At 41.6% G+C, this 19,628-nt stretch overlaps 1 protein-coding gene across 1 annotated transcript; it reads left to right on the top strand.

Moving 5' to 3' along the window:
• Positions 1–170: 170 nt before the first annotated feature.
• On the top strand, positions 171–5,449 carry LOC108927497 (uncharacterized). The gene is made up of 5 exons (XM_018740834.2): positions 171–451; positions 949–2,352; positions 2,927–3,039; positions 4,156–4,249; positions 5,200–5,449. The coding sequence occupies exons 1-5, from the start codon at positions 429–431 to the stop codon at positions 5,354–5,356; spliced, it is 1,791 nt and encodes a 596-aa protein (XP_018596350.1). The 5' UTR covers positions 171–428; the 3' UTR covers positions 5,357–5,449.
• The last annotated feature ends 14,179 nt before the right edge of the window (positions 5,450–19,628 follow it).

Raw genomic sequence — 19,628 nt, forward strand, 5'->3', positions numbered from 1 at the left:
CGTGAAGCATGTGGACGCAAAAAAAAAGGTGTTCCTTCTCCCAGAAGCACAAGACGACTTGGTGAAAGCAAATAGAAACGAGACAGCCACGAAACTGTATTCAACTCCCTGAAAAGGGAATATATGATAACAGTTGCTTTTCATTTAAAAAAAAAAAAATCGGGCATAGGTTGTGGCACTTGGTTTGAAGCCGAGGTCTGCGTTTTAAAACGTTTAGGTTTACTCCGTTTGGAACTAAATACTAAGAGCGTCTTGCGCTGCGAAAACCACGCTGCTTTGAAACAGAGTAAAGTGTGCGATTTGAGCATGAAATGCCATGTTCGTTTTTAACGCCATGTGCACGGCCTTAGTGATGGGGGCCCTCTCGCTCGTGCAACCCCGATTGTTACAGTAGCCGAAGACAACCGATATAAAATAAATAATAACCGATGTATAGGACTGACCCATTCGTGTGAGTATAGTTTTTTCCTTTTCCCGACATTAAGAAAATCAGTAAGATGTATATTAGTTAGCGTTTTCCTAAAAGAGTTTTTTTTTTAAATAGTAATTTCATGATTATATTAATTACTATCGCACAGTGTGACAATAAAGTAAAATGTTTTTGCTCGTAAAGGTTACTCTTACCTCAACTTCAACAGCCCTGAATCCCATTTCTGGCAATGAGTCTGAAATGGATTTACACTTTTTTATTACAAAGGAATTTGAAGATTCTCTGCTTAATTGTACATGAACCAAGCATTTATTAAATGCTGAAGGGGAAGTTTCTTTCTTTTTTTTTTTTTTTTTTAAATAGACCTGTTCTAAACCGTTCATGTAAATTATTACCCAAATTAAGATTGAGCATATATTTCAATTCTGGATGTTTAATTTCTTTTCCTAGTATTATGGGGTAATTTGTCATTATGAAAAAATATTTAAAGTTTTTTGCTCTTGCATTCACAAAAACAGAAGGATGAACACAGATTCTGAGAATCCAGCGACGCTGAGGCTGAAAACGACCGAGGACGTGGAAGCCCAGGATGACTCAGTTCCTCAGTCCACCATACTTGACCTACTTCAGGAAGTCACCAAGCTTGCAACACCTACCAAAGAAGACCTCCTGGAATGGAGACTCACAGATGGGATGTGCTCCACAGAACAAAATGTACCTTGTTCTTCTGGTCCAGCACTGTATACCTCCCCTCCTTCTCTGCCCGCTGTGGTTCACCCCTATAAATATGAGGGACAAGCCTTAGATCCGTGCCATAATTTTTCTTGTTTTTTCCCTCTCCTGCCAAGTCAACAGGAGAACAACCCATGGGAAGTAATGAGGCTCATCAACCTGCAGTGTGAGCGACTTCTGCATCCAACTGCTGAGGATGTAGAGGAAGATGGGAGTAGGCTGGTAACAACCACTTCTGCCCCCGAGGGGGCGCTTTTTCACAATGAGGTCTCAGGTCACGCTGGAGGGTCTACTCTGTTAAAAGAGATCAACGGCTCTGTGCATCCTCAAAATACTGAAGCTGCAATGGGAAAAACTGAGGCTTGGGACTCTCCTTTGAAGAAACACAAACCTTGGGATGATGGTCTTCAGTTTTTACTTTGTGACAAGAGCTCAGTCTTGGATGAGCCTGTTCAGCTAGAAATTCTGACATTTAAAGAGAAAGGGAGTTTAGTGAATGACAAGGAAGCTAAGCAGGATCTTGGTGGAACACAGCTTCAGAACGATAATGTTGAAATGTGCCATTTCGAAGACGGTCCTCCCTTAAACACAAAAGAATTGGAAGGAAAAGTAGCATCATGCTTTGTGGGAGCAGAACATAGTTTATTAGAGACATGTGGTACATCAACAGAAAGTCTGAGCTTTGCAACATGTAATCTCCAGGAGGACAGTTGCAAGCAACACATTAATTTAACTAAACCCATGGAGTTATGTTCCAACGTTGCAGTACACTCCTCTGTCCCTTTGGCCACTGTTACTGATGGTGACATAAAAATGGACTGCAACTCTAATGTAATTCTCACATCTGAGATTTTTCAAAATGTGGAAGGATCACAGACTTTTTTGCATGAATTAAGAGGGGAATTTGAACCCGTGAATCAAGAGCAACTCCAGGCTGAGGACACATGCACTCCCATCTATGACTTCTGTAACAACAAAGGGAACAATGTGTGTGTACAGGCACCCAAAGTCATGACAGCCAAGCTAGCCTCTGACCTGAAATGGCAAGGCAGAACCCCCCGGAAGCAGCAACATCCAACCCGAAGTGCTGACCTCTCTGACCCAGACTTTCGAGGCGTTTCTTTTCGAATGCATACAGAGCTTAATGATAGCAGTGACCAGTGCCGATTGCTCATCACATCCAAGTACAGGTAATACACAGACTGACTTCCAAAATCCTGCAGATAAACCCAGCTGTGTATTACAGCACATTACATATTATTACGTATTGTATTACATGCAAAGTGCTTTACATGAAAATGTCAACAGTTGAATTCCATATAATTTTGCTAGTAGAGCAGCCCTGTTTGTTCTTATTTTTTAAAATGCTTAAATTTCTCTTAAATTGAGTGTTTCTAACTGTACTATAATACATATTGTTGTGACAAGTTTGTATTTTGGTTTCAATTTATATTATTAGCAGTTGATTTTAAATATCATTCCACTGATATGTGGCATTTTATTTTGTCACGATGTAACTTTAGACATTCACTAATAAAATTTATGGCATCTTATTCATTGGAAAAATGTTCAAAACCTGATGGCTTCTAAATGTTTTTGTTCACTGGTATGGCAAGGTTTTTTTTCCCTCTCTTTCTTTAAATGCCCGAGTTTCAGTGCTTAGGTGAATTGTAAACCTTTAAGTACATTCAACTTACTATACTTTCCCCATTTTGACTGGGCAGTATTATTCAGTTATTTTTGTTTGAATATGCATTTCTCTAGTGCAGAGTTCTGGAACAGTGGTCCCAGGGCAAGAGGCAGCCGCACACGAGCCATCAGGAACTCCCTGAAAACCAGCAGTTCAAAGAAGGAAACAGACACTATTGACCTCTCCAGTGAGTACCACATGCACTTTGACTGTAGAAGCAGGTGTTGGGACTGGATCTGGAATCTTACCACTGCTGGCAGGAAACAGTGCTATAAGTCTGCTGGATTCGGTACGAGCAGTTTTAAATACCTTACACATACACAGGGATTTTGTACTTTGATCCATAAGATTTACAGTTTTCTGGGTAAAAGGCCACTAAAGTGGTTAGAATGCAAGTACCAACTGAAACCCATAGTTGTAGTTAAGAATACTACAATCATAGAATGGCAGCTGAAGTAATTTTTTCCGTTCATTAATCTGAAAATAATTGTAGGTTTTGTGTATTGCAGTATAATTTCTTTGTTTCTGATTTGAAGAAAAGCTTCAGCATCTTGGAAGAGACTTCACAAGGATGAAATTTTTCATTGCTGTTATCAATACTACAGAGAATAGCCAAAGACAACAGCGTATTAAAAAGTAACTCATAGTTACGATGTCATTATTATTCATATATTTACATTTCTTCATTTAGCTGACACTTTTCTGCGAAGCAACTTAGAATATGAAGCTACTTACTATGGCTTACTCATTTTTAGAGCTTGATAATATTTAGTGAAGCCGTTCTCAAGGCTACTAAGGCCAGTGGTGGGATTCAGTTCTTTGTGTCTAAAGGCAGCAGCTCTAGCCACTGCACTACCTGCTGCTGAAGGGCACTTGCATCTTTTGCAAACTCACAATGCCTGCTTTACATGAGCAACCCCAAGATTTATTTTTTTGTGTGGAGTAAAGAATGGATTTCATGCATGACGGCAAGTGAGCTTGCAGTATGGATGCCCTGTTACATCTTGGTGACAGAAAGTATAAAGAATTTACAAATAAATGTATCAATAATGTAAATAACTGTAAATTGTATATTATTTTTTTCCTCTGGGCTTCTTATTTTACAAGTGATTGAAAAGTATTTTTTCCATAAACATTATTTAACCTACTATTGTCTTTTTGTAAACCCGTAGCATATCGCATAAAGTTTATGTGGTGAACCGGTATTCTGCGATTTTTGACTTGACATGCTGTGTCAAACTACCAGTCTCCATGTTGTGGCAAAATAGAGGAAACGTGTCCTATGTCTTATCCCCCTTTTCAGAGAATAAAATGTGTGCCTCCTGCAGCACAAAGATCACACCTCTGTGGAGATGTTCAGAGGATGGAATTTATCTCTGCAATGCATGTGGAATAAGGTCAGTGATTCATGCATGTTCACCCTTTTACCTCCTTACTTTTGTCATTACCCTGGTCATTATTTTTTAACTTCTTAGTGGAGACTTTTTTTTTCCTTGCTTTGTATAGCTGTATGCTTTTGATGGAGTAATTCAGGTTACTTACCCGTGTGCAATTGTTTGACTTCAGGGTTCCTTTAGGGGTTGAACAAATAGCCCCAGTGATGCTGAATAGTGTCTTTAGTGACTTTGCTTCCTTCTGCACCTGGTGCAAATCTTTTTGTCCAAACCTTTTTCTTTTTTTTAAAAAAAACTTGTGCGTAGTCTCACTCGCGCACATACGTACACACACACACACACACCATCTGAACCGCTTGTGTCATACGGGGTCATGGGGAGCTGGAGCCTAACCCGGCAACACAGGGCATAAGGCTGGAGGGGGAGGGGACACACCCAGGACGGGACACCAATTCGTCGCAAGGCACCCCAAGCGTGACTTGAACCCTAGACCCACTGGAGAGCAGGACCCGGTCCAACCCACTGCACCACCACGCCCCCCATTGTGCATAGTCAGAAATATTAAAAACTAATAATGTGAAGCATCATTAGGACCTTAAGAGTTGAATATTGTAGATTGATTCTATACACAATATAGCAGGTTTATTATACCAGGCTGTGAACAATGTAGTTTTTTTAATATCAGATTAGTAGGCCAGTATCACATGCAAAGTGCAGGTTGCTGTATAAATAAGTGCACAGTACTGCAGCCAATGCCATAATTCAGTCATGTAAAATAGAATGTAGTTTTCAGAAGTCTTTTAAAGTTCTTGCATATCATACTCCCATTCATAGTTCTGTGCAGTAATTCTTTCTATAAAGGACTTTTACTTGTATACAGTGTTGTGGTACAGGACCACTTTCCCTCTCCTCTTCCACCATGCATTCCTGTTCTTGTAACTGGTTCCCTGCAGGTATAAGAGGTACCGAGTTCATTGCCATCAATGCTGGTACATCCCCAGAAAGAGGGGCAACTCCAGCTCCAGATGTTTCAGGTGTGGAGATGTGTTGAGCTTGGCATCTTCTAACTGCCAACAAATCAAGGACCCTGCTATGTCTCCAGTTATGTGACCTTGAAGCAGTGCATCGTTCTCATATCCTGTTCCTGCTGTTCCTGTGTTAGTGCACTTTGGGGAACTTTCGGGTGCTAAGAAACGTTTTAGAAATCCACTGAATCTAGCCATTAGCATTAGCAACTTTTCAAGCTTTTTTTCAAGCTGTTTTCACATATAGATTTCATTATATAGATATATAGGAAGTATTGACATTGTCCTGAGGGGATGACCCTATTAAAAATTTCTGTGAAGAAATATGTATTTCTAATGTTCCTGTTTGTTGTTCTTGTTTTCTTTGTCTTTGTTGAACAGACATTTAAGAAGTAGCAGAATTGTTAGGTTAATACCTCAAATCTTGCTGTTCCTAAGTAAATTCTAAACGTGCTAAATTCTAGTCATTACAGTTCTATGAAGTTTGGGATTTTTTAAAATTCACTTGTCACACCCTTTTACCTTGCTGCACTATACTATAATTTAGTTGCCTTGACATGTTCTTGTGTTCATGTTTACTTTGTTGATATACTGAAAATGTGGAATTCATGTTTGGTTTGACATGTTCTTTTTTTCTGTTAATATTCACTAAATAAACTTTCTGGAAGGAAAAAGATTTTTAAAGCTACAAATTTTATTCCAACAACTTGAGTATCAACTTTTAAAATTAAACTCCTACCTATCTTACAGATCCTATCAAGTGGTCTGGCGGAGCTCTCATTTTTCTCCTCTGCCTTTCTCAACCGGTGTCTTGCAGGGCTCGGTACTAGGTCCTCTTCTCTTCTCGATCTACACCTCCTCCCTTGGCCCGATCATAGCCTCCCATGGATTGAAATACCACTGCCATGCTGATGATACCCAGCTTTTCCTGTCCCTTCCACCTGGAGCATCAGACATTTCTGCATGCATTGCTGTCTGCCTGTCAGACATCTCTGCATGGATGTCTCATCACCACCTCCAACTCAGCCTCTCCAAAACAGAGATTCTTCACCTCCTAGCTGGCCCGTCCTCCTGTCACGATCTACCGCTCAAACTGGGCAACTCACTCATTTTGCCTACCTCCTCGGCTAAGGGTCTGGGAGTGATGATTGACTCAAGTCTATCTTTCTCTCAGCACATTGAAACCACAACCTGGTCCTGCAGATACGTCCTGAATAATATACGTAGGAAAGTGAACACTTTATACCCAGGGTTTTTTTTTTATTACTCGGTCTATGGTACTGTCTCGTTGGCATACTTGTTGGTGCTCACTTGTCCACCGTGAGAAAAGTACTCCGTTGGTACTCACTGTTTCGTGCGATGCAGAAAACAGCCAGCGACACCCTACCTCACAACTGACTCTTCCCAACTACTTGTCTAGGCCATGGTGCCTTCCCGTCTGGACTACTGCAACTCTCTCCTCTTTGGCCTTCCTGATACTGCCATCAAACCTCTTCAGCTGATACAGAATGCTGCTGCACAAGTTGTGTTTGATTTGACAAAGTGTTCCCATGTATCGCTACTCATTTCTCTGCACTGGCTTCCTATAGCTGCCCAAATCAAATTCAAGACCCTGGTTATTGTCTACAGTTGCGTAAATAGAACTGCTCCCAGCTATTTACAGGACTTGATCAACTGCTAGACCTCAGCTAGACCCCTTCGCTCATCTACTTCTGCTCACTTGGTGATCCTACGCACAATGGAATGACCTTCCACTCTCACTCAGAATTCATTCAAGAAGGGTCTGAAAACTTACCTTTTCTGGACCCATTTCGCCCAAGATCTCTCCAGCTCGTGTATGGTGTAAATGTTCATGCACTGTAACTTCATGAGCATCCCCAGATAAGCCTTTACACAGCTGCTACTCCGGCATTGTATGTGATTGTTTATGTACGGTGCATCAAGTGGAAGGTAACAAACTAGGTTTACTTAAGAATCACATGTCTGCAGCCATGTCTCTTTCTCTTAACGTAATGCACAAATTGTATTTTTCCTGAGATGTACATCGCTTTGGAGAAAAGCATATGCTAAATGAATAAATGTAAATGTAATCAAGAAGCTGACACGGCCCTCTTTGCTACATATGAAATTAAGAATAAGCATGGTATTTTTCAATAATATTTCATTTGTATTTTGTGTTGGACTCAATAAAAAGGTTTTAACCCACTATAAGCACATTCAGCATCTGAAAGTTTTCTATTTAAATGCTGTTTTTAAGTATTATTTTGTTAACATTTTTAAATACTACTTTGCTGTGAGGTCACATCATTTTTTCACCTCATGCTCCTGTGGTGATAGTATTTTTCCCATTTGGGTCATGGTAACTGATGCCATGCTGCAAGTCATTCAGTATTTTTAGATTGCAAATGTGCTTCATGGAACACTGTCGGTACACAGTAATTATATCTTAGCTTTTATTCACTTGTCATATTCTGTTAAACGCCTTCTTAAATTACAGGTACTTATAGGGTAGGTTTCGATCAAACTAGACAGATGACACAGCTCAACACAATGTAGCTTTTCAGTGCTTCAGTCAGAGAAATGGAGACATGCTGTACTTGCACACCTCGCTCTCTAATGCTTTTTAGAGTCTCTCAGCGTTTGGGGGGCGTTATTACACGCTGTATGACCTGTTACCCGAAATGATGTAGATTAGATGAGTTCCACCGATTTTAACCGAGAGCAGGCAGAATTTCCAGGCACTGGGGGTCTTGGAGGTCCGCTGTGCTTGGTTTTGGACCAACAGTTGGACTTGCTGGAACACCTCAGATCAGTCCCTCGAACAAGGGACCTGCAGCAGGAACACTCTGGTACCAAGGTGAAAGCTCTAACTACTGCTCCACCTATTGCCCTGCACAGTCACTTGCTCAGCATTGACCTAGTGGCTGAGGGCCTGGACGAAAGGCTGCTGTTAAAGGACACTTGGCAAGTAGCTCAAACGCTCCAGGCTCAGTTAATTCAAAGATCCTTCTACGTTCAGTGAGGGAGGTTGTTGTGTGGAGTTTCAGCTGTGTGTGCAAGTCTCTCCTCCCTGCTCCCTGGGTCTGTCCTTACCTCACAACTGACTCTGCCCAACTACTTGTCCAGGCCATGGTGACATCCCGTCTGGACTACTACAACTCTATCTTGTCTGGCCTTCCCGCTACTGCCATCATACCTCTGCAGCTGATACAGAATGCTGCTGCAGGAGTTGTGTTTGACTTGTCAAATCGTTCCCATGTATCTCCTCTACTCATTTCTCTGCACTGGCTTCCTAGAACTGCCCAGGTCAAATTTTACACCCTGGTTATTGCCTACAAATACATCAGTAGAACTGCTCCTATCTATTTACAAGACTTTATCAACTGCTACATCCCAACCAGACCCCTTCGCTTGTCTTCTTCTGCTCGCTTGGTGGTCCTGCGCATGAAAAGTAAAGCATGGAGGTTCTCCGTTCTGGCTCTGTTGTGGTGGAATGACCTCACCCTCACTCAGAACTGCTGAAACTCTGCCTACATTCAAGAAGGGTCTGAAAACTCACCTTGTCCGGACTCACTTTGCCGAAGATCTATCCAGCTCACATATGATGTAACTGTTCATGCACTATAACTTTTTGATCATTCCCAAATAAGCCTTTACACAGCTGCTACTCCTGTATTGTATGTAAATGTTTGTGTATCTTAACCTTCCCACAATTCTTATTTTTTTTTTAATCAGGATTCATCTGTCCTGCGTTTTATGCACCTACTTGAGCGATGGACATCGGTGCATCAAGTGGAAAATAACAAACTAGGTTTACTCAAGAATCACATGTCTGCAACTGTCTCTTTCTCCTACTGTAATGCAGAAATTGTATTTTCACTGAGATGTACGCCACTTTGGAGAAAAGTGTCTGCTAAATGAATAAATGTAAACGTAAACTGACAGTTTTTATTTAAAAAATAATGCTTAGTCACCAGTATGGCTCTGCTGGCTGTAGATTGGATTAATTTTTCCTGCGTACACTTTCTTAAACTCCATTCCATTGTATTAAGTACAGAGACAGTTTTAGAGAATATGAAGAATGTAGAAGGTAAGCAGATAACTGCAATGTTTCAATTCATATTTCAGTAATGTTTCAGGGTAAAATTCTGGCATATATTTCAGAAACACATCTGCACCTACAAAAACTGGTATTTGCATATGCTTGTGTTTCACAGCATAGTTTGTAGTAAGAGAAATTCTGAATGATAGTTGCCCACTGTTCCTTTTAGTCTTAGAATAAAATTATTTTTTCACACTTCACAGTCAAAATGATCCTTTTCTCACTGGTTTAATGTGCTGAACCTCATTGGGCACCACTGTTTTTCAATTTAATAATACACCAGAGTAGATAATGATCATTTAAACTTCAAATTTAGCAGGTTACAGCTTGTTCATGCCCTAAAATGATGACATTGTTACATGCATATTTGTTGTCACGAATGTACACACCTACACTGAACAAGCTGCTTTGCACTGAATAAATACTGTAGCATCCCCTCAGGGAACTAATGAAAGCAGGCTCCAGAGTCAGTGTAATAGAGACATGCTCTTTATGAATAGCTTACATGTCTGTTGGCAGTGTTTTTAACAAAGACGCTACAGACAGTACAAGCAGCTTTCTGAACAATGGAGAGTCCCCCTACCCCACTCTCAGCCCCCCTCCTGTACACAACAGTTTGGAGGCCACCCCTAGAACTCCCCAGAATTCCTTACAAGATCACAACCTCTCAGAAGTACAAGGGCAACAGTAGAAGACACACTCACCTGTGACACCTCCGCTAAGTGAGTATTCATATGCTGGTCGCTGATGGGCACCATCTGCCTGATGCCCCTGTAGTAACTATAGAAAAAATACAAGCTGACACAGGTCATCTTGATCAGTATTTGATCAAAAGCTTAGGACTTTTTGCAGAGGGTAGGAAATATCTTAATCATCATAAAATATCTGAAAAATTTCAGTTTGGTTTCCGCACTGGTTACAGCACTGAAAGAGCACTCACATGTGTTGTTAATGATATTCTCATCTCTTCTGATGCTGGTCAAATCTCTGTTGTTATGTTACTGGACTTGAGCACTGCATTCAATACCACAGTATCCTACTGAGTAGACTTGAAAACCTGGTTGGACTAAGGGGTACTGTTCTGAAGTGGTTTGACTTGTATTTAGCTAACCGTGAACAATTTGTACTGAAATCTGATGACTGCACCTACTCCATATCAACTATGGTTCAGTATGGTGTGCCACAGGGCTCTGTGTTGGGGCCATTACTGTTGTCACTGTATATGTTACCATTGGGTGACATTATTCGCAAACACAATGTGAATTTCCATTCGTATGCAGATGACACAGCTATATGTATTGTTTAAGACTGATGATCCATCACATGTGGTGTCTTCAGCTAATTGTTTTACCAGTATAAAATTATGGATGAGTAAAAATTTTTTATCTCTAAATCCCAATAACACAGAGGTACTTGTGGTGGGTGGTGATGCCAAAGCTCTCGACATAGTCATGCCAGTCTTTACAACAGATAGTATTAGCTTCAACCGTATGGATTGTGTCACGGATCTGGGTGCCCTGTTGGATGGGAAGCTGTCATTTGTATCTCATGTAAATGCTTTGACTAAGTCGTGCTTCCTTCATTTAAGAAACAGCTAAATTATGGTGATTCCTATGTAGACGGGATCCTGAGAAACTGGTTCATACTTTTGTTTCAAGCAGGCTGGACTATTGTAATGCTTTATTATTGGGTTGTCCATACCAAACTGTATCCAGGCTACAGTTGGTACAAAATGCTGCTGCGAGAATTGTCACCACATTTACATTTACATTTATTCACTTAGCAGACTCTTTTCTCCAAAGCGACTTACAATGGATACTATGGAGTGTTACCAGCCTACACAGCTTATTCACCCAGGTGACTTACACTGCTAGATATACTACTTACAATGGGTCACTCATTCATACATCAGTGAAACACACTCTCTCGGTGTCACTCACACACCACAACTAGGAAGTTCGACCATATAACACCGGTACTTAAATCGATACATTGGCTCCTGGTTGCATATAGCGTTGATTATAAAATCCTATTATTGACCTATACGGCAATGCATGGCATCGCTCCTGCTAACCTTTGTGAGATCATTGATTCTTATATCTCAGGACGATATCTTCGTTCATTGGACGCAGGTTACCTTAAAGTACCTGTGATCAATAAGACCTCAGTAGGAGGTCGCGCCTTTAGTTATAGAGCACCTAAACTGTGGAATACTTTGCCAGTTACTGTCAGAAATGCTCCGTCTGTTTCTGTCTTCAAATCCAGACTAAAGACCTTACAAAATACCGCAACCCCTATTTTTGGTGAATGTAAGTGTTGTGTTTTGTGGTGTGTTATGTGTTGTATGCTAGGTGATGGGACTCTAATCCTTTATGGCACATTTTACTTATTTTGCACAATTTTAAAATTTTATAGCACTTATTGCACTTTTAAGTAATCACTTAAGTAATCACTACACATATGGTGTGTTTATATTAATCATTTATTTTTTGTTATTTATTTATCATCTGTGGGGGGTGCGGTGGCGCAGTGGGTTGGACCATAGTCCTGCTTTCCAGTGGGTCTGGGGTTCGAGTCCCGCTTGGGGTGCCTTGCGACGGACTGGCGTCCCGTCCTGGGTGTGTCCCCTCCGGCCTTACGCCCTGTGTTACCGGGTAGGCTCCGGTTCCCCGTGACCCTGTATGGGACAAGTGGTTCTGAAAATGTGTGTGTGTGTGTGTATTTACCATCTTTATTTTAGTGTAGTGTAGATTAGTTTGTGTGGATGCATACACACACACACACACACACACACACACACACACACACACACACATTTTCAGAACCGCTTGTCCCATACGGGGTCACGGGGAACCGGAGCCTACCCGGCAACACAGGGCGTAAGGCCGGAGGGGGAGGGGACACACCCAGGACGGGACGCCAGTCCGTCGCAAAGCACCCCAAGCAGGACTTGAACCCTAGACCCACCCGAGAGCAGAACCGTGGTCCAACCCACTGCGCCACCGCACCCCCTTGTGTGGATGCATATTGTTTTCTAATTCTGCATATGTATTTTATCATTCACCTATCCCACTAAAATGTTAATAGGGGAGATGTGTTTTGAAAAGGGAAAATCCCAAAAACGGTAGGTAAGATGTATGGTAACACCCTGGGAACAGGCCAGGGGACTGCCCCTCTTGAGCAGTGAATGTTACCGGGTAAGTTCCTTTTAATTTTTTATTATGTATGGTTTTAAGCCTTGGGGTATGTGTTTAGTGTTTTAAAGGTTCTGCCATGCTGTCTTCATATTAACTGGTCTTATTGATTTTTATTGTTTTATCTTAGATCTTATTATTGGCATGGCAGTTTATTGGATTATTTTATTTATTGAATAAAGATTTTAAGATGGAACTCTGGCGCTCAGAAGGTAGCAGCTGCCCAGACGTGGCTGGCAATCAGTGTTGCCAAGCAAAGAACCCAGCTCGTCCAGACAGGGGTAGACTTGGGCGTCCAGGGTGTGTATCATAAAATTTGGGCTGACTTTATGTTTAGGACAGAGAAAGATGTCACGCAATGGGGTTACTCTGAAGCTAAAGAGAGGTGGACGGGCCTCTTTTGGTTGTAACCCCACAGGTTTGTGGCAGATTCTCCATCTTTAGGTAAATAACACATGTCCTTTTGCACTTACAAAATACCGTAACCCCCTGTTTTTGGTGAATGTAAGTGTTGTGTTTTGTATTTTATGTTAGGTGTAGAGTTTTTAATCCTTTATAGCACATTTTATTTAATTTCACATTTTTATAGTTTATAGCACTTATTGCGCTTTTAAGTAGTCACTTGTAAATGACTATGTGTGTGGTGTTTGTATTAATTTATTTGTTGTCATTTATTCAGTTTGTGTTTAGTTTAGTGTAGTGTAAGTCAGTTTGCTGTGTGGGTGCTTGTTAATTTCTTTTAAAAAATTTTGCATATGTATTTGTACCATTCACCTATTCCATTAAAATGTTAATAGGGGAGACATGTTGTGAAAAGGGAAATACCCAAAAACAGTAGGTAAGGTGTATGGTAACACCTGGGAAGAGGCCAGGGGACCACTCCTCTTGAGCGGTGAAGTTACTGGGTAAGTTCCTTTTAATTATTTAAGGGTTTTAAGCCCTGGGATATGTTTTTTAGTGTTTTAAAGGTTGTGTCATGCAGTCTTTATATTAGTTGGTCTTACTGATTTTTTATTGTTTTATTATTGTTTTATTTGAGATTTAATTATTGGCATGACAGTTTTTAGGACTTATTCATTTATTGAATAAAAATTTTAATCATCAGAAATGATGAATGGAGAAATTTTTACCTGTCGAGTTGAACAGTGTGTGGAACCAGACACCTTTTGTGGGCGGGTAATCCATTCTGATCTGTGGGATAAAAAAGAACATAAAAAATAAAAAGCAGTTTCACAAAACCCTGATTTCTGAGTCTATCTCCAGTACTCTATAGGCGGATACTACAATATAATAAAAGCTGTTCTAAGCACAGATACTTCGTACAGACACTCGCTGATTTCTATCCATAGACTGTTCTTCAACTTCTTCTCCCCCACTGTTCATCATAACATTAATAATTTTTCTATCTCAGTTATTGTACCTTGTTGTTTCTTCATTATTACTGTTGTTTTCATGCTAGCTGTTCCTTTCATGTGCTCCTTTATATGTGCAAGATCCTTCACTATCGTATTCACAATTGATACGGCTGAACCTGCCAGCTTCCCATGCTATAATTTTTGTCCACATTCATACTTCCTTATTATTTTCAATTTTATCTCCAAATCAAAATTATTCACAAATCAGGTATTGTGAATAATGAAATTGGTAAAAAATGATTGTTTGTATCTGTATTTCTTGCTGTATGCCTGTGTTAAAGCACTCTGTGTCACTGCGTGAGAAGAGCCCTCTATAAAAATAAACAGAATTGAAAATGTACAAAAATATCACTACACTAAGGAGAACATATGAGTTCACGGCTTAAAACACACGAGAACTGGGAACATACAGCTTCCTGCCTTGTCTGGTTACACTGACTTTTTTTTTTTTTTTTAATTTTATTGCAGAAAAGCAACATACAATAACATACAATAAAAGGAAAAGGAAGAAAAATGGATAATAGTAGCATCTCATTCAATATGAAAAATGTGATCATCATTCTTAATAAACTTGTTATTCTTATTGTTATCAATGAGTTTAAGAGAGTTTACAATAAGGGAAATCTCAGCAAGAAAGACATTGAATCTAGGCAAAGTCTTGAGAAATTTGTTTTTGTGAATAAAAAATTTGCAATGCAACACAAAAAAATTAACAACAAAATCAATAGCATGGTCACTGCCAAAAAAATAAAGAAAACTTAAAATCAAATTTTATATAAGCAGACAAATAACTTAAGTCCTCCCAAAGAGATTTAACTTTACTGCAATGGTAGAATGAATGAAGAAAAGTTTCTTCCTCAACTTTGCAGAAAACACATAAGTTTGAGAGATGAACAAAAGTAGCAATTTGGGAGTTGGTTGGATAGACATTATGAAGAATCTTAAAATGTACCTCTCTTATTTTATTAGAAATAAAAAAAATTTTTCAGGGAGTAATCATGCTTTCTTCCAGTGAATACTATCAAAAAAATTGTTCCAGAAACAAATGACATCTAGGGGATGTGTATACTGAATAATGTAATAATCGCTTTTTATGTTTATTATTACATATAATGAACACAACGAGACAATCCTTCTGCTTTAGGTATAAGAATTCTGCCATATATTGACAGATCTCTTTGAAGCCAACAATTAAAGATTGTTCTAGTTTTTGTTATTTTAGGTGAAAAATTAAGTTGTTGGCGAGTCAGTCTATCTTTAGTAAGGAAAATCCCCAGGTACGTAACACAGTGTTTGACAGGTATATGATGTATCGATGATTTTGAGTATCGTAAAGACAAAATAGTTCACACTTTGATAAATTTAAATATAAGCCTGAGGCTTCAGAAAAAGATTTAATAATATTGATGCTGTCACAACTAAAACGTTTAGTAGTTTGTAAGGCAACCAAAACTGAAGAATTAATATCATTATAAAGCATTCTCACTATGTTGATAAAAGTACATCCGAAACCAAAAAAGTTAAGAGATTTAAGCAAAAATTGGTACTCTAATGAATCGAATGCTTAATAAAAATCCAAAAACATTATAATAGCATCTGAATCAATATTCTCTGAATAGTCAATGAGATTGAGTACTAATCTTATATTGGAACTAATGTGTCTATTTGTCATAAACCCATTTTGTGTTTTGCCAATTATACTGTTAGAATCAGAATCAGAATGAGCTTTATTGCCAGGTATGTTCACACATACAAGGAATTTGTCTTGGTGACAGGAACTTCCACAGCACAGACAGAATGACAGTAACAAGACAGATGAGAAGATAGAGTATGTGAATAAGGGATGAAAAATATATAAAAATATACAATACCCAATATTATATACAAAAATAGTCACTAGTTACAAATGCAAGGGAGTGTGAGTAAGAGATATGATGTGATAAAAAGTTATAAATATAAATAAAAATAGCATTATGTATTGCACTGGTTTACTCTCTGGGGTGGGATTTAGCTGTTCATGAGGTAGATGGCCTGAGGAAAGAAACTTTTCTTGTGCCTGGCTGTCCTGGTGCTCAGTGCTCTGTAGCTCCGGCCAGACGGCAAAGGTTTGAAGAAGAAGTGGCCTGGATGTGAGGGGTCTAGAATGATTTTGCTAGCCCTTTTACTGACTCTGGACGAGTGCAGTTCTTGGAGAGCTGGGGGGGATGTGCCGATGATTCTTCCAGCAGTCCGAACTATCTGCTGTAATCTTCTGATGTCTGATTTCGTAGCTGAGCTGAACCAGACAGTTATAGAGGTGCAGAGGACAGACTCAATGACTGCGGAGTAGAATTGCATCAGTAGCTCCTGTGGCAGGTTGAACTTCCTCAGCTGGCGAAGGAAGTACAACCTTTGCTGGGCCTTCTTCACAATGGAGTCTATGTGGGGCTCCCACTTCAGGTCCTGTGAGATGGTGGTGCCCAGGAACGTGAATGACTCCACTGTTGCCACAGTGCTGTTCATGATGGTGAGTGGGGAGAATGCTGAGGTGTTTCTCCTAAAGTCCACAATCATCTCCACTGTTTTTAGCGTGTTCAGCTCCAGGTTGTTATGGCTGCACCAGACAGCCAGCTCTTGGACCTCCTGTCTGTAAGCGGACTCGTCACCATCCCGGATGAGGCCAATGAGTGTGGTGTCATCTGCAAACTTCAGGAGTTTGACAGAGGGGTCTTTAGCGGTGCAGTCGTTGGTGTACAGGGAGAAGAGCAGTGGGGAGAGCACACATCCCTGGGGGGCGCCAGTAGTGATTGTGCAAGTATTGGATGAGAATTTTCCCAGCCTCACTATCTGCTGCCTGTCTGTCAGAAAGTTGGTGATCCACCGACAGATGGATGTGGGCACAGAGAGTTGGGTTAATTTGGACAGGAGGAGGTGTGGGATGATGGTGTTGAAGGCTGAGCTGAAGTCCACGAACAGGATTCTCGCATAAGTCCCTGGTTTGTCCAGATGTTGCAGGATGTAGTGCAGTCCCATGTTGACTGCATCATCCACAGACCTGTTTGCTCAGTAAGCAAACTGCAGGGGGTCCAGCAAGGGTCCAGTGATGTCCTTCAGGTAGTCCAACACCAGTTTTTCAAGCGACTTCATGACCACAGACGCTAAGGCGACAGGTCTGTAGTTATTAAATCCTGTGATTTTGGGTTTCTTTGGGATGGGGATGATGGTGGAACGTTTGAAGCAGGAAGGAACTTCACACATCTCCAGTGATCTGTTGAAGATCTTTGTGAAGAGAGGGGCCAGCTGGTCAGCACAGGTTTTTAGGCAGGCCGGTGAGACACCGTCTGGGCCTGGTGCTTTCCTTGTCTTCTGTTTGACGAAGACCCGACATACCTCCTCTTCACAGATCAAAGGTGCAGGAGGGGGGAAGGTGGGGGTTGCTGGAGGTGTTAATTGATTCGTGGAGAGAGGGTCTGAATGCTTGTGGGGTTAAGACCAGATTTTAAACGAGTTGCAAATATTAAAGCAAGTAATTAATAATCAACATTTAATAGTGATATTGGTCTCCAGTTCTCAATTAAAAGTGGGTTTTAATCCAATTTGGGGATCAGAGAAATAAGTCCCTGCATCATTGTGGGAGTCATCGCTCCTTTTTTTATACATTTTTTAAACAAACTATGTAGAGGTTGCTCTAAAAGGTCTCAAAAATGTAAATAAAATTCAACAGACAGGCCATCAGTACCTGGAGATTTTCCTTTTTTCATAGATTTCAGAGCATCCTTCATTTTGGGAACAAAGATATCAGGATCACATAGTTGCTTGAAATCCTCATTAATACCTGAAACTTCCATCCATCCATCTCCTGTCCCGCTTGTCCTAAAAGGGTCGCGGTGGCAGCAGGGAGAGCAGAGATGCCCAGCCGCCCCTGTCCCCCACAACTTCCTCCAGCTCAACCTGGGGGATCCCCACCCGTTCCCAGGCCAACTGTGAGATATAATCCCTCCAGCAGGTCCTGGGTTGACCTCAGGGCCTCGTCCCAGTTGACTGTGCCTGGTATACCTCCAAAGGGAGGTGTCCAGGGGACATCCTTATCAGATTCCCGAACCACTTCAGCTGACTCCTCTCAATGTGAACGAGTAGCGACTCTACTCTGAGCTCTTCCCGGATGTCCGAACTCCTCACCCTGTCACGGAAAGTAAATCCCAGCATGCTGAGGAGAAAACTCATTTTGGCCGCTTGTATCCACGATCTTATTTTTTCGGTCATCACCCAGAGTTGATGACCATAGGTGAGGGTAGGGACGTAGATCGACCGGTAAATGGAGAGCTCCACCTTATGGCTCAGCTCCCCCTTCACCACTACAGACCGGTACAGCGACCACATTACTGCTGCCATTGCTCCCAGTCTGTAGCCAATCTCACGCTCCCTTCTCCCCTCACTCGTGAACAAGACCCCAAGATACTTGAACTCCTTCACCTGGGGCAAATTCTCTCCCCTTACCTGGAGGGGGAATGCCATCCTTTTCCGTGAGAGAACCATGAACTCAGACTTTGAGGTACTGTTCCTCATCCCAACCGCTTCACACTCGGCTGCAAACCGTTCCAGTGCGTGTTGGAGGCATCCATGTGATGGTACCAAAAGGACAACATCATCAGCAAAAAGCAGAGACGTCACCTTCCGACTCCCACACAGAATGCCCTCCTGACCTCGACTGCGCCTTGATATCCTGTCCATGAAAACCACAAACAGGAGTGGAGACAAGGCACAACCTGAAGAGGCCTGACTTAATGCCGAGTATGCGGACACAGCTTTCGCTCCGTATGTACAAGGACCGAATGGCCCGCAGTAGTGGCCCTGGTACCCCATACTCCCGAAGCACCTCCCACAGAATTTCCCGGGGAACACGGTCATAGGCCTTCTCCAAGTCTACAAAACACATGTAGACTGGATTAGCGAATTCCCATGCCCCTTCAATGATCTGTGAGAGAGTAAAAAGCTGGTCCACTGTTCCACGGCCAGGGCGGAATCCGCATTGTTCCTCTTCAATCTGAGGTTCAACTATCGGCCGGAGCCTCTTCTCCAGCACCCCGGCATAGACTTTCCCAGGGAGGCTGAGAAGTGTGATGCCCCGATAGTTGGCACACACTCTCCTGTCCCCTTTCTTAAAGATAGGAACCACCACCCCAGTTTGCCAATCCAAGGGCACTGTCCCCGAGGTCCATGCAAGATTGCAGAGATGTGTCAACCATGACAGCCCTGCAACATCCAGGGTCTTAAGCATTTCCGGGCAGATCTCATCCACTCCCGGTGCTTTGCCACTGTGGAGCTTACCAACTACCTCAGTGACTTCCACCAGGGAAATGGACTCTGACAGCCTAAAAGCCTCTGGCCCTGACTCCTGTAAGGGAGGCATATCACTCAGGCTTAAGAGTTCTTCAAAGTGCTCCTTCCACCTCCTGACAATGTCCTCATCAGAGGTCAGAGTTTCTCCACTCCTGCTAAACACAGCCCGAGCGAAACTCCTCTGACCCCTTCTGAGCTGCCGGATGGTTCTCCAGAACCTCTTTGAAGCCGACCGATAGTTGTTTTCTATGGCCTCTCCAAACTCTTCCCATGCCCGGGATTTTGCTTCTGCAACCACAGCCGCTGCCGCCTTTTTCAATGGCCGGT

The sequence above is a fragment of the Scleropages formosus genome, chromosome 20 (assembly GCF_900964775.1).
Source record: "Scleropages formosus chromosome 20, fSclFor1.1, whole genome shotgun sequence".
Taxonomy (NCBI): Eukaryota; Metazoa; Chordata; class Actinopteri; order Osteoglossiformes; family Osteoglossidae; genus Scleropages; species Scleropages formosus.

What these genes read in the sequence shown, in the direction of transcription:
- LOC108927497 (XM_018740834.2), top strand. Translation starts at nt 429, where the DNA reads ATGTATAGGACTGACCCATTCGT. An exon ending in CTCATCACATCCAAGTACAG is followed by an intron (nt 2,353 to 2,926) that starts GTAATACACAGA and finishes GCATTTCTCTAG; the next exon opens with TGCAGAGTTCTGGAACAGTG. An exon ending in AGACACTATTGACCTCTCCA is followed by an intron (nt 3,040 to 4,155) that starts GTGAGTACCACA and finishes CCCCCTTTTCAG; the next exon opens with AGAATAAAATGTGTGCCTCC.